Consider the following 15,133-nt stretch of genomic DNA (forward strand, 5'->3'; position numbering starts at 1 on the left):
CTCCGGTGTGATGTTTTCAACCCAAGCCTTTCCTGATACAGCCTCCTGGGCGTCTTTCCTCGTAGCCATACCCTTCGTCTGAGGCACCAGGAACACCGAGAAATCAAAAGAGCCAGTCTCCTTTGCCTTCTCTGCCCATCACTCAGTAGCCTGTGGGCACACTGATGTTCATTTACATTCCTTTTTTTTTTTAATTGAAATTCGATGTCGGAAAATCTAGCTCGTGGCCATGGATGTCCCCATGCGTACAAGTCTAGTTATCTATCACCTACTTTAAAATGAGGAAGTTGAGAATTCCCGGGGAGAAAAATAAACCATTAGCAGTTGATCTATTTGAGAAACACAGATCCTCCCAGTCCCTCCAACTGGTTTGCCAGAAGTAATTATTTTCCCTGAATTTCTTTAGCATCTGTCGGGACACAGGCATTTACATGTGTGATGAATTGACACTGGCTTAAAATGAAGGAGCTGGAACCGTGGATTCCTGCGGACAGCACACTCAGAAACTCATTGCCTTGGGGGCTGGAAACCTTCCTGGTTCAGGGAGGAATGAGCAGCATGGTTTATTATCCTGCAGGTGTTCCCCTTACGCCTCCACATCAGAACCAGGTCCAGGGGAGGTTGCCTGCTGGCTCGCCCGCTACAGGGCGACTCCCTGGAAGTGGCCTGCAAGCCGCTGGGAGCCCTGGGCCTGAAGGAGGAGCCTCTGCCTGAGGCCCACACGGGGCTGGGCTGGGCCGCCCACCCTGGCAGGCCTGCTGCTCAGAGCCCAGGGTCCCCGCATCCCCCCACAGAGCACTGGGCCGGCCGGGCAGCTTGGCTGTTAGGGAAAGGGTGACACTTTAGGCAGGTGGCCCTTGGGGGTGCGGAAGAGGCACTTATTAGAAGATTCTCTCAGAACACTACTAGGCCAAAACTCCAGGAAGAGAACGAACACTCGTTCTCTGTCCAGGGCCTCTGATAAAGTCGTCTGCTGTGGAGCACAAACCAGTTCACGTGTGACCGTAAGTTAGTGAAGGCTTACAGTGCCTTTGGGGTGTTTTTGAACAGAAACAGAAATGGATTCTGGAAGGTACCTTGTGATAAACAAGAGAGCAATGAGGCCCTTCCCCTGCTTCATTAGGGGTCCTCACCCCAAGGGGTGACAGCGACAGGCAGCCGGCGTCTGAAGCTACTAGTTCTGTAGCCTGACTGGAAGGCTGGGAGACCTCGGCGGGCCTGGTACGAGCCGGAGGAAGAGCGGGGCACACTCCCCGTAGTAGCCTGTGGGGCTGGGCCGACGTGGCCCTACCGCAGGAAGGTCCCAGGGGCCCCCAGGGAGAGGCAAAGCATAATGAGAATGACGTTGTGGATGCCTGGCCTCAAGGCTTTTCGTTTCTCTGAAGTAATGTGTTGTGATGAAACGGTGAAATGTTAAAATGTTAAGTACCACTGGTGAGTCGAAAGTCACCATCACAGTAACCAAAGTCTCCATCCCACAGACAGCAGCCACCAGCCCCTCCCCCAGGGTGCACATCACACCTCCCGCCCGGGCACCCAGGGAATTCCAGGTGGACAGGACAGCCCTTGGTCAGCGCTGGGCACGGCAGGCTCACCCCACGAGGGTCACTCTGATTGTAACTGTCAACTCTCTGTCTCTCTCTCTCTCTCTCCAGGAAGACTGTATCGCTAGATACAAGCTGCTGGTTGAACTGGTCCAAAAGAAAAAGCAAGCTAAAAGCTGAATCCTCTGGAAGATGATGTTTACCTTATTTTCCAAAAGGATTATTTTAAAAATCTTATGCAGAAATTTGCATTTTGTACCTCACTATTTCTATACGTCATGTGCCTTAGTAAAAAAAAATTAAAAATGTAAAATAAATGTTGTGCTACATTGTTTAAACAAATACTGTGTTAAAGGAGAAAAAATCAGATTTGGGTATTTTATAGATTATTTTCTCTCTCATCACTGCAAAGTTTAATTTCCTGGGGAACAAACTGAATAGTGCTAACAGTGAGGAAAATGGATGATTTTGAAGGAACATATGAGTGAACTAATGTGTAAGAATGAAGACTTAATGTGTTTCTTTGACCAAAGATCACACCAGCTAATGAGTAGCAGGATGCCAGTATTTGGGAGAACAAACCAGCTTTGTATTGAGCTAGCTGGCTGGGAGTAGTGTGGGGTTATCTTAACTGTATGTATATGCATATGTTACATGTATGTAGAAAAAAATAAGTCTAAATGCACAAGGACATAATAAACTCTTAAGTTTGGATGGTTTGGTAGAAGTGCATACCCAACGGATAGAATTTCCAGATAACACGTAGGCAAGGTTTTTCGGATCTGATGACACTGGGTCCCACTTTTCAATACCTGAGTTAAAAATCACTATTTTGTGCTGTTACTTTTGACTGAACCATCACCATCAGCTGAGTGCTCCTTTTTAAATCTGTCATTTGCTCAGGGCTGAGAGCAGTTTGCTGAAGTACAGATTGCCTAAACTTGAAAACCATTAAGATCACCAGAACAGTGCTTCCCTGGTGCCGCAGTGGTTGAGAATCCGCCTGCCAATGCAGGGGACACGGGTTCAAGCCCTCGTCCGGGAAGATCAGGCGCTGCAGAGCGACTAATCCCATGAGCCACAACTACTGAGCCTGCGAGCCACAACTACTGAAGCCCGCGCACCTAGAGCCCGTGCTCCACAACAAGAGAAGCCACTGCAATGAGAAGCCCACACACCGCAACGAAGAGTAGACCCCGCTCGCTGCAACTAGAGAAAGCCTGCTGCGCAGCAACGAAGACCCAACGCAGCCAAAAATAAATAAATTTTTAAAAAAAAGATCACCAGAACACATTTCAGGGAGGTGATTTGATAAAATGCTATAAAGACGTCATTTTTCTCTAAGGATTGAAATGAGGTTAGATTCCCGGAGAAGGTTTGGGTGGCAGCAGCCACACTGGCTCTGTAACCTTTCAGCCTGAGCAGGACACACGTGGCTCCAGGTAGGCCCGCCTCTGATGCTGTGGACAACCTGCCACCTCTGCGACGTCAAAAAGAGCAGTGGAGAAACTGTTCCAAGTCATTGTTTTCATGAACTGAGTCCTCGGGCAGCAGCTCCCCTGAGCCTCATCCTGGTCGGGAAGGGGAGGCAGCCGGGGAGGGAGAGGCTGCCTGGCCTGCATGTCAGGAGGCCTCTTTCTAAGAACAAACAGGAGCCGGTCACAGGCGGCACCAGAGCCAACAGCTTCTGCCCCAGAACTTTCTCCTGGAGCCAATGGGGCCATGAGGTTATTACTGTGCATTCGCTTCGGGCCAAGGCCCACTCCCCATTGGTGTGGGACATCTCAGAGGAAGAAGCTGGTGCGTGGAGGGAATCAGGAAGGGATTGTTCTGGCTGCTTTCCAGGCCTTGGGTCCATCCTGTCTCCGAGTCCAGGGTCAGGCTTGTCACACAGCTTGGTTGTCCAGCCTGTGACATTCTGTGAGCATCCTTCCATGAAATCACCCTTTTCACTTATGGTACTTTGAATTGGGTTTCTGTTGCATGCACCCAAATCCCATGACCACATTTCTGGGCTTCCAGTGTGGGGAGAGACCCACAGGGGTCCAAAGATGCCTTAAGAGGTACAATTTAGGATGAAATGCCCTAATTTGCCTACCAACCTCATCTTTTGCACACTCACTGAGGAGGAGTCTTCTAGCATGGTTTTCTACTATCCCTGCCACCAGCCCCTTTCTGCGTGGCCTCCCCTATTTGGGGGACCTGGAGCTGCTGAGTTTTGTTGAAGTAGGACCAGTGGGCCGGGTGGGGCAGGGCTCAGGAGCTCAGCTGCACACAGGAGACCCGTGGGGTTCAGCTTGAGTGAGGTCACGGTCGGGAAAGCAATGGCACCTCCAAAAGGGGTTCCCGACACAGGTCTCATGGGGACCAGGCACGGCCCCCCCTCTCCTTCCTGACGCCCCAGGGAAGTGCTCTCTAAACCCACCCCTCAGCCCCGCCTTGTGACCTTATCTATCTGTTCACACCTCCGAGCTGTGTGACATCAGTGCCTTGTCTTACCTCTTTGTCTCGATTCCCTATCTGGAAAAATAGGGAATAACGGTGGCTGCTGCATAGGTTGTTACGATGATAATCTGGCTTGTTGAACACAATAAATGTTCTTTTTCTATCTGACCATCCAGGCTTCCTGTTACCATCATTTTCAGCAGCTGCAGACGCAGGTAGCAGGGCTGACAGGCCACCAGCCACGCTCATTTGGTCCCTCGCGGGCGGGAATCCCTAGCCTGGGCCCCAGGAGTCCTGGGCACTGTACAGGCCCCGGTGGTCTGGGAGCCCTGCCAAAGGTATGCAAAGTCTTTATTCTTTTGGACGTGTGGTTTTCTGGAGAGAGGGTACACATCTTTCACCAGTTGCCCCAAAGGTTCCTTACCCAAAAAGGTTAACTCAGGCCTCTGCTCAAGTGTTTACACTGACTGCAGCCCACCAAGGGCCCACGTGGTACAAGGACGATCCTCAGACTTGGCCTCTGACAAAGAGGCCCAGAATTCAACCTCAGAGTCGCCACCCCACTCAGACCCTGGCAGAGGGAACGGCAGGAGGTGTCTCTTCGTGCGGGGCTTGGAAAGCGCTGGCCTGGCCCCAGCACACGCCGCCCACCTGCGCCCCCTGGCCCCACACGGCTTGGGGTGTCTGCCCCCATCTTCCCGGAGAACTGGGCCCTTTGTCCTGTAGTAATTGACACTTACTTTCTCCACTGGGGCAAAAGCTTACAGCTCAGTTCTTCACACCACCGATGGCACCAGCTTTTAAGCCCATTCACACGTTCCCTCCTGTGTCCTCACGCAGCCCCTGACTGTTCTAGCAGGTTCCCGCCAGCAGCCAGCGCTGCTTCGAGGCCAGGTGCTGTCACCCGCTGCCCAGGGCCCGGCGGGGCTGGCAGGCCTGTGCCTCACGATGCTTTGTTACTAAGAACTGAGGTTCCCAGTGGACGACCTGGTGCTTCTGTGACATTTGCTTAGGAACCACCTAGAAGTCTTGCACTCTTATCTCCCTGATTGACCCATGTGTGCTTGGCAGACGTTCCACCCCACAAGACGGGATCCGTTTTGACTGGAATATTGCCCCCGTGGGCCGAGTCTTCTCCTGGGTTCCTATCTCAGTTTTAGAATAAATCATAAGCAGCTTTCCCCAGTCCATGTTCCGGATGCCTTAAAAAGGCCTCTTGCCTCTTGGTTATGTGCCAGCCCTGCCCTCACACCAAGTCCACCCACCCCTTTTGAAAGTAGAGAACTCATCCCTTTAAAATACCAACTACCTCAGCCTTACTTCCACCTGTAGGGTAGTTGTTGTAGTTGTTAGGTTTTTTTCCTAACACTTAAACGGCACAGTTTAAGTTGTGATGTTCTATACACACACGGTGACCACAGGTCCCAAGTGGCCCAGGACCGTCCCAGTTTATACCTGTCTCCGTGCACTCAGTCTGGACTGCACGTTATATGGTCACCCGTCTGTGAGGGGCTGCTGGAGGATGGCTGGTCCCAGAGGTCCCTGGGGGGTGGGGGGGACGGACTCTGAACCACACCCCCATCCCAGATGGCTCTGAGGCATCCGCGTTCGTTTTGCTCGCCTGTGGCTGAGAAAGCACAAGGACGCAGCGACTGTGCTGACCCTGAGCCCTGGTGCCCCCAGGGGCACAGGGACCCGCCTGAGTCGGGCCCATCCCGACCGGGGGGGCTCCTGCCAGCGTCAGGCAGGCTCCCCCTGCGCTCCCGCAGCTGCCCGGGCCGTGGCCCCCTTTAGCGGTTTGCCGCACGGCCTCCCCTCCCGCCGCCCCCGCCGCTCCACCTGTAGCTGGGATCACGGCGGGGCTGGCCTGGAAGCCACCCCACTGTCTTGGCAGGAGTCCCAGCCTCCTGTTTGAATAAACTGCTTGGCCCTCAGCCTTCGACTTGATTCACCAGAGAGCTAAATTAACACGCTGTAAAACTGAACGGCTGCAATTATTTTCCCCTCTGGTCTGGGGAGAAAAAGAATGGCTTCATGTAGGACAGAAAAAGGGAAACCACGTTCGCAATCGTATCCCCAGGGGGAAGCTACCAGTGTGTCCAGAGAGAGCCAGGGGCCAGCCCCGGGGCCGCCACCTGCCCTGGTGGGTGGGGGGGGCAGGGCAGCCCCTCCTCCCGCTGCCCCCACTGAGCACCTGGCCTGGCTGCTCTGGGACCCTCCAGCCTCAGCAGGGACCCGCGGGTCCAGCTCCCTTCCTCACGCCCTCCGTGCCCTCCCACTTCAGGAACTGCTACACGAACGAACAAAAAGACACCGGATTCTTCTGTAGGGAAAGTTGCCTGTTCACCTCTTGCCTTCACCACCTGTCATAAGCCAGGAGCCTGAGGGTCAGTATCCCCTGGATTATTAACAGGAGTTCAACTCAATTAAGCCCATCTTTGGTTAGTACAGTTTAAAATGAAATCCTACTTTTACAAAATGAAATGGACAAAGATTTGAGCGGCAATGAGGGAGTCGTCTTTTTTAATGAAGTATAGCTGACTTACAATGCTGTGTTAGTTTCTGAAGCACAGCAAAGTGATTCAGTTATACATACACACATATATATATATTCTTTTTCATATTTTTTTCCATTATGGTTTATTACAGGATATTGAATACAGTTCCTATCCTATACAGTAGGACCTTGTTATCTACTTTATATACAGTCGTTAGTAACTGTTAATCCCAAACTCCTAATTTATCCCTTCCCACCCCCTTTCCCCTTTGGTAATCAGAAGTTTGTTTTCTAGTCTGAGTCGTTTTTTAATTTTGTATGTCCTAAGTTACAAAGGAACACGAACAATCTCTGCCATGCTTTCTTTTCTGTTGTAACTCAAAAAGAAATATTTTGTAAAATTTAAGATAAAATATCAAATTGTTTATCCCAAATTATCTTGGTTCCAATCTGTCTCACAAAGGACGATGTTCCTGCAGTGACAACTAGATGCCTCCAGACGTCTGACCCAAGCTGGTCTCCTGTTTTTAAGAGGCCTGGCATAGGAAACTCCCTTGGAACTCTCCTCTGGCTAAACTAAGATCTATCCTGTTATGTTAAAACTGGAACCAAAGCATTGGACGTGGACGTTTTTGCCTGGGGCTGTGTTTCCATAACAGGAGAGAGGCCGACTCTGGCCTGGGGTGGGTGACGACGAACCCAAACTTGAACCCAAACTTGCTTTAATCCTGGGACCGGTCGGCTCCAAATACCTCTCCCCCCCCACCCCCCCACCCCCCCCCTCCCCCCGCCGCCGCTCAGCACCAGCTCCTGGCAGCAGCAAAAGCAGCTGTTTGCAGCCAGCTGAGTGGCCGGAGGGGCCACTTCCTCCCGGAGCAAAGCCTGGGGTGAGGCCGGGCCGCTTGGTACCTCCTTCCGGGTCTTGGCTTGGACATTAACTCCAAACCAGAACGAGGGCTGCAGTCATGGAGAAAGACTGTTCTGAGGGAGGAGTTAAACATGGGTCGTAAATCAGAAGAAAGTAAAGAAGCTTCCAAGGACCTGAGAAGCCCGAAGCTGTGAGAGCTGCGGGCAGGGAGGGCCGACGTTTACAAGGTCACGGGCCTGCCCACTGCGATGCTGAAGGCCACAGAGCTACCCTGGGCCCCCAGTAAAACCCAAGACCGAGCACTGACGCCTGCGGTTGAAGTGTCAAAGGCTCACATCGGGGTGAACAACAAGGCCACCTGATCCGCAGCTGGGACAGGCCAGTTCTTGAAATAGCCGCAAGGCCCACGATGGGCAGCTGCGAGGCTTCGCCCAGAGCCTGGGAAGGACGGGGGGCGTCAGGAGTGGGGTGGGGCAGAGGGCCTGGGAAGGGCAGGGAAAGCAGCCTGACGGCCCAGCAGTTTCTCACCGGAGCCCCCAGACACCCAGGGCAGGACCCCAGTCCACACTCCGCCTTCACAGGCGGCTGGAGGGAGGAGAACAACTGCACCAGGCCAAGAGTTTGCAAAGAAACTCTGCACCTTATTTTGTTCACAGACTGCCCGCACACGAAGGGTTCAGCTGCGGAAACACCTGTCCATCCTTGCTCCGGGAGGAGGGGGAGAACCAGCGAGATCGCTGCGGCAGGAGCAGCGGCGATGCCAAAAATGTAAAATCTCCTAATTAATCCGTCTGCTTGTTCAGTGAGCCAAGTGAAAAACAGCAGATGCATCAATCAGAATCTGAGGGAAACCAAATTAACTCCATCAGCAAAAAAGTGAACGTCTTGCTTCAAACTTCAGAAGGACCAGCACAGCCGGAACGCTGTGCACTCACAGCCGCCAATCGCGAGGTCCCCGCTTGGCCTGGCTGTGCAGCCCATCCTCCCTGACCCCTGCAGCTCACGCCACCCAAACCGCTCCTGGTCACGTCACTTTCTAAGCACTGGATCCAGGAGGCGTTTTCAGCGGGCGGTGTCACCTTTCAACTTTCTGCAGCCTCAAGTTTTTCGGGAATGAAGTGCGTGTAATTCAAGAAAACGGGGAGCCCTCCCGGCCCGTCCTCAGATCCCTGTACAGGCGCTTTATCTCCCACCTGCCTTCTAAACCTCAGGGTTCCCAAGGGCCAGCCTCCAGCATACCCTCCTCGCGGCTGTTGCCTGTACCGCCTGCACTGGCCTGATGGGGACCAGCCTCCCCGTGCCCGAGCCAACCATCATCCCCTCTGCTGAGGAAGCCTGGGGCCTCCCTCACGTCCAGTACCGCAGCAAGGCTGGGAAGTCTGCCCCTCTGGGCCCCCTCCCTGGGAAGCAGAGGTTAGAAGCCCTCCCACAGAACCGAGAAGCAAGACAACGCATCTCCAGCCCAAAGCCAGCGATGGAGTCTGTTCATTCCTTGCCCCTAAAGGCCTTAGCTTGGTCGAAACACCGCTGCAGTTTCCGGATCCTACTTGGGGGTCACTTCCCCCACGGGACCCAAACATGCCTGTCTTCCCCACCCTCCATTTGATCTCATCTGAACCTTCAAACCAGTTCAGTTCAGTTTGTCTGTTCCCCAGTTCTGCATGTGTGCCCAAAGCAGCCAGAGGTCTGGGGGTCAGAGTGGCCACAGCTGCAAGGATGTCACAGCACCACCCGGTCTCTGCCCCTGAGGACAGACTCACCAAGCCTGAACTGTGACCAAAGGCAGCTCACAGTTCACTGAAGTCTTTACTGAATTTACGGGATTGTAAACATTCAGTGATGGGTATGAAAGAGACATTTCCTTTGTTGCCAATACCAAGGTGAGGGGTGGGACTATAAGTGGAACAACAGTTGGCGTGAATTCTTCACAAGGTAAAATTATCTGAAAAAATCTAAAGGCTTCCCAATGTTTACAAAAGTTCACAACTATTTCATTTGGAAAGGCCTACTGTGATGTATACCAAAAGTGGTTTTCATCAGTGTGTGTTTTGTTTCCAGGAAGTGAAGTTTAAGATTAATGGTATGTATCTCACTGAGAGTTGTCAAATTCGAAACAAAAGTCCATCCCCTTCCTTTTTTTTTTTTTTTTTTTTTGCGGTACGCAGGCCTCTCACTGTTGTGGCCCCTCCCGTTGCGGAGCACAGGCTCCGGACGCGCAGGCTCCGAACGCGCAGGCTCAGCGGCCATGGCTCACGGGGCCCAGCCGCTCGGCGGCATGTGGGATCTTCCCAGACCGGGGCACGAACCCGTGTCCCCTGCATCGGCAGGCGGACTCTCAACCACTGCGCCACCAGGGAAGCCCCATCCCCTACTTTTAAAAGCAAAGCTACATTCTGTCGTGAGGCACCTTTTGCCTACAATGCCAGGGCCTCTGCTGTCTGTCTTGGGGAGTGTCCAGGGGCAGTGGTCATTCTGTCCTCTGCTTGGTTGATGGAGTGCTTAAGAAAGCCACCTGGCGACCTGCGTTCTCAGCCCTCCCGCCCGGCACCTGCTCTTGACCCTATGACCCAGCACACTCCCACAGCACTTCTGCAAAGAAGTCCAGACGGGAACCAGCCCATGGCATCCCGAGTCACATGCTGAGCACCCCTGCCCGAGGCTCTGTGCTGGGCAACGAGCAGTACCTGCTCAGAAACGTCTCTGAGCAAAACCCAACAGGGAAGCAGGAAGCAGCAGCCCAGGCGCATTTCATGCGGTGGGGGGACGGGGCTGCCCAGCACCTCCGGCGAGTTCCAACAGCGGCTTAAGCCCGTGGAGCCACACCAAGACACAGGCACAAGCCAAGAGCCCAGACGAGTGTCACGTGGTTAAGAACTGAAAAGGCGCACGGCCGGCTAACGTTCTGTGGAGGGCTGGGAGAGTGAAGACTGGGGCGGCGGCTAACAGGGACGAGGCACCGGCCCTCTGGAGGAAGGCGAGTCCTCAGACCTGCGGGAGACAAGACTCTGCAGAATCAGATCATCATTTTTCTATTCGTGTATCAAAAAGGAAGTCTTCCCAGGAACCTAAAATGCGCTCCTTAGTAAAGTTAAAAGCCTAAACCAGTTTTCCTTGTTTATTCAACTCTTAATTAAGAGGACCCAGTTACACAGATGAGGTATATTCTGGTTCAATTAAGTCTGAACCTTTGCAAGGCCCACAGGTGATCCTGATGCACACTGAGAGCCGGGAACCACCTGGGTTTCTCTTTGATTTAAATGCCTCTGGTTAAAGCTAACTGTGTAAAACAAGAATTTACTCTTTACCAAGTATGAATACAGCTTTACTGATGTGCTGTAATTCTCATCGGGAATTTACCTTCCTTTCATCTTCACTGCGATTATTTCCTTCCTCTTTCCGCTGCGGCAGTTTGCAGGGCTCTCTCTGTCTCACCTAATGATGTCTAAGAGTCGGACACAAGGTGGTGTGTTCGGCCGCTGCGCAGCGTCTACTCCCGAGCGAGCTTAAACAACCTCAAGATGGAACCACCCTGCTGCCGAAGCACAAAGCGCCCAGAGGCTCCTGGAGCGAATCGTCGCGAGGCACCAACGGCCTCAGGAGCGTCATCTTCTCCAAACAAGAACGGATGTCACCAAGCTGGTGATAGATACAGGTCCTTCCTGACCTCACTGCCCTCACAAGAACAACGAACAACTGTTCATGGACAACACACCCCTCAGAAAATCCTAGACTACGGGCGTGAGGCTGGAGCACCGCCGGCACCACAGAGACCACGACGCACCTCACCTGGCAGAGTCAGAGGAGCCGCCCCAGGCCCGCCCAGCACCGCCCAGCAGGGCCCCTGAGCCCACCGCTCCTCCGACGGACATCTAGCGCCCTCGCCCCAGCACTGTGGGCCGCTTCACGGGAGCCCCTACTGCAGCCACCCCGCCGCGTCACCGGGGGAGCTGCGCGGCTCGACCCCTGGGCATCTGTGGTGGAGAAGACCGTGGGGCTTCCGACAACCGGCACTCGGCCGACCGAGCTCCTACCTGCTAAGCCCAGGCGGCGGTTCCTGCCAGCGGCTCTGCCCGGCTGCGGCAGCACGTCCGACCAGGTAGCCCGGCAGGGCGCAGGCTGTGGGCCTGTGGGCCCGGAGCCGGCTTTTGCCCCCGCACGGGCGGCAGTTTACTCGGAGCCCCGCCCACCGGAGAGGCAGCTGGGACGCGGGCACGAGGGCGCCGAGGGCGCCGAACGGCCGCTCTCACAGCCCCGCCCACCGCCGAGTGGAGCTCTGCGGGCCCCCTGCCCAGGAAGGCGGCCGCAACGCCGGCAGAGCCGCACCGCCCACCCCGGCTGGAGCCCTGGAGCCGAGTCCCAGCAGGGGCAGAGCTCTGACGAGCAGATCCAGCGGCCCTGTTCAGCCAGGAAACTTGAGACACCGGTCGGCTTGAGTCGAGACCACGAAGCGCCTTACCTTGTCTTGGAGCCAGTTCTCCCACTCCACCTGGGCAGGGGAACTAATTTGTAGCCCCACCCACTGCTGAATACAGCTGCCCGCCCTCTCACCCAGGAAGCCTGACCAGAGCACACAGCAAGCTGTGTAGCCCATCCGAGAGCCGTGCTTACAGTGGCACTTAAACAGTGCACAGCCTGTGCTTCCCTGTCCGCAGAGCAACACCGGCGGCCCTGTCTGACCTGGGAATTCAGCGCATAGTTTAGCCTAATTAGGGTCCCCAAACAATGCTGCCCGGCCAGGGAGGGAAGCTAACTCAGAGCCCTGCTTAATACTGGGTAGAGTACCCCGTCCCGACAGTCTGATGAGCCTGACCAGAGACCCCAGGCAACAGCAAAGCCCACCCTACAGCCTTACTAGGGCAGGGAAACAAGCCAGCTTTCCTATCCAAGTGCTCTCAGCAGCACCACCACCCCTGCCCCCCACCTCAGGGTTCTGGGCAGTGGCCTTGCCCCAAAGTAGACCCTGATATAGCAGCGCCCCCCCCAGCCCACAAACATTACCAGCAGACACATCCAGAAACCCCAACAGGGCTGACTGGTGATAAACTGTCTCTGCCAAAATGAACCTGTAAAATCTGAAAGAGGAGCCCACTTACTCAAATGCTCAGATACCAACATAAGGAATCAAGGATCACAAAAATTCAGGTAAGCATGACACCACCAAAGTAGACTAGTAACTGATGCTAAAGAAATGGAGATCTATGAACTATCAGACAAAGAATTCAGAATAATCCTCTTGAACTTTAGTGAACTACAAGGACACACAGCTAAACGAAATTAGGAAGACAATATGTGAACAAAATGAGAAGTTGAACAAAGAAACAGAAACCATTAAAAGCAAACAAAAATCCTAGAGCTGAAAAATACAATGACTGAACTGAAGCATTCAACAGAGAGCTTCAAAATCAGACGACCATGCAGGAGAAACAATCAATGACCTAGAAGACAGGACATGTGAAATTACCCAGTCAGAGGAGCAAAAGGAAAAAAAAAGTGAAGAAAGCCTTATGGGGCACAATCAAAAGAACCAATATCTGCATTATGGGAATTTCAGGAGAAGAGAAAGGGAAAGGGACAGAAAGTATGTTCAAAGCAATAATGTGGAAAAGCTTCCCAAACTTGGGGAGAGAAAATAACAGATCCATGAGGCCCAGTAGACCCCAAACAGGTTGAGCCTAAATAGGGCTACACTGAAACACATTAAAAATATCAAAAGTCAAAGACAAATAATTTTGAAAGCAACAAGAGACAAGAGAGAAGTTACATACAAGGGAAACCCCATAAGACTATCAGCAGATTTCTCAAAAGAAACTTCAGGCCAGGAGAGATGGGATGATACATTCAAAATATTGAAAGTAAAAAACTGTCAACCAAGAAGCCTGTATCAGGCAAAACTGTCCTTCAGAAATGAAGGAGGGATAAAGATTTTCCTGAACAAGCAGAAGCTGAGGGAGCTCATCACCAGGAGACCTGCTTTACAAGAAATCCTAAAGGGAGTTGAGTGGAAGTAAAAGGATGCTAATTAACATTATACAATATAAGAAGGTACCATAAAATTCAATGATAATGGTAAATATACATTCAAAATTAGATTCTGTAATATGGTAATGGTGGTGCATAATTCACTTACAACTCTAAAAGTTAAAAAACAAACAGTAAAAGGAATCATAACTATAAAAATCTGTTATTGGATACACAATATGAAAAATATGTAAACTGTAATATCAGTAACATAAAATGTGAGGGGAAGAGAAGTAAAAGTATGAAGCTTAGGACAGCTATCTAAGTTAAGTTGTTGTCATTTTAAAATAGGGTGTGTTATAATTTTAAGGTATTTTATGTAAGACTCATGTACCCACATGGGGAAAATCTGTAGTAATTACACAAAAAGAACATGATAAAGAAGTCAAAGCATACTGGTACCCAAAGACATCAAAACACAGAAAGACAGCAGGATAAGGAACAAGGAACAATGGGTCTACAAAACAGCCAGAAAACAATGAACAAAATGGCAACAGCAAGTCCATACCTGTCAATAATTGCTTTAAACAAAAATAGATTAAATTCTCCAATAAAAATAAAAAGAATGACGGAATGGATAAAAACACAAGATCCAACAACATGCTGCTGCCTACAAGAGACTTGCTTTAGCCTTTAAGCCAATTAACTGAGAGTGAAGTGACAGAAAAAGACATCTCAAGCAAAACTAACCAAAAAGAAGCAGGGAGAGGTAGCTATACTTACATATATCAGACAAAATAGATTGTAAACTAAAAATGATAAAAAGAGACAAAGAAGGTCATTATATAATGATAAAGGGGTCAAACCATCAAGAAGATATAACAACAAACTGAAAAAGACAACCTATAGAATGGGAAAAAATATTTGCAAATCATGTATCTGATAAGGGATTAATATCCAAAATACATAAAGAACTCCGACAACTCAACAGAAAAAAATAAACCAAATAATCCAATTTTAAAATGGGCAAAGGACCTCAACAGACATTTTCCAAAGAAGACATACAGATGGCCAACAGATACATGAAAAGTCCCTTGAAAAGTTCAACATCACTAATCATCAGGGAAATGCATATCAAAACCACAATGAGATATCACCTCATGCCTGTTAGAATGGCTATTATCAAACTACCATCTGATCCAGCAACCTCACTTCTGGGAACATATCCAAAGGAAACAAAACCACTTATGTTGAAGAGATATCTATACCCCTATATGTTCACAGCAGCATTACTCACAATAGCCAAGATATGGAAATAACCTAAATGTCCACTGATGGATGAAGTTGTGGTATATGAGTCTGTACGTATTTGTGTGTGTATATATATGTATGTGTCAATACACACACACATATACATACATACATATGATGTATGATGGAATATTATTCAGCCATAAAAAAGGAAGGAAACCCTGCTATTGTGACAACATGGATGGACCTTGAAGGCACTGTGCTAAGTGAATTAAGTCAAACAGAGAAAGACAAATACTGTATGATCTCATATGTAGAATCTTATTAAAAGAACAAAATTTAACTCATAGAAAAGAGGTGGGGGTTGAGGGAGAGGGAACTGGACAAAGGTGGTCAAACAGTTCAGATTTCCAGTTATAAGATAAGTAAGTACTAGGACTGTAAAAGTACAACACGATTACTGTCGTGAAGTCTGCTGTACATGATATACAGGAAAGTGGTTAAAGAGAGTAAATTCTAAGAGTTCTCATCACAAGGAAAACACTCTTTTTGTCATTCTCTTTTTTTAGT

At 50.8% G+C, this 15,133-nt stretch overlaps 1 protein-coding gene across 1 annotated transcript in view; it reads left to right on the forward strand.

Moving 5' to 3' along the window:
- DNAJC1 (DnaJ heat shock protein family (Hsp40) member C1) overlaps window positions 1–4,158 on the forward strand; it is a 207,602-nt gene extending 203,444 nt beyond the window's left edge. Inside the window, exon 12 of the mRNA XM_030837139.2 lies at window positions 1,656–4,158. Coding sequence (XP_030692999.2) covers window positions 1,656–1,724 — 69 coding nt within the window. The 3' untranslated portion in view covers window positions 1,725–4,158. The remainder of the gene's footprint in view (window positions 1–1,655) is intronic.
- The last annotated feature ends 10,975 nt before the right edge of the window (window positions 4,159–15,133 follow it).

Source organism: Globicephala melas, chromosome 2 (genome assembly GCF_963455315.2).
Source record: "Globicephala melas chromosome 2, mGloMel1.2, whole genome shotgun sequence".
NCBI classification, from domain to species: domain Eukaryota; kingdom Metazoa; phylum Chordata; class Mammalia; order Artiodactyla; family Delphinidae; genus Globicephala; species Globicephala melas.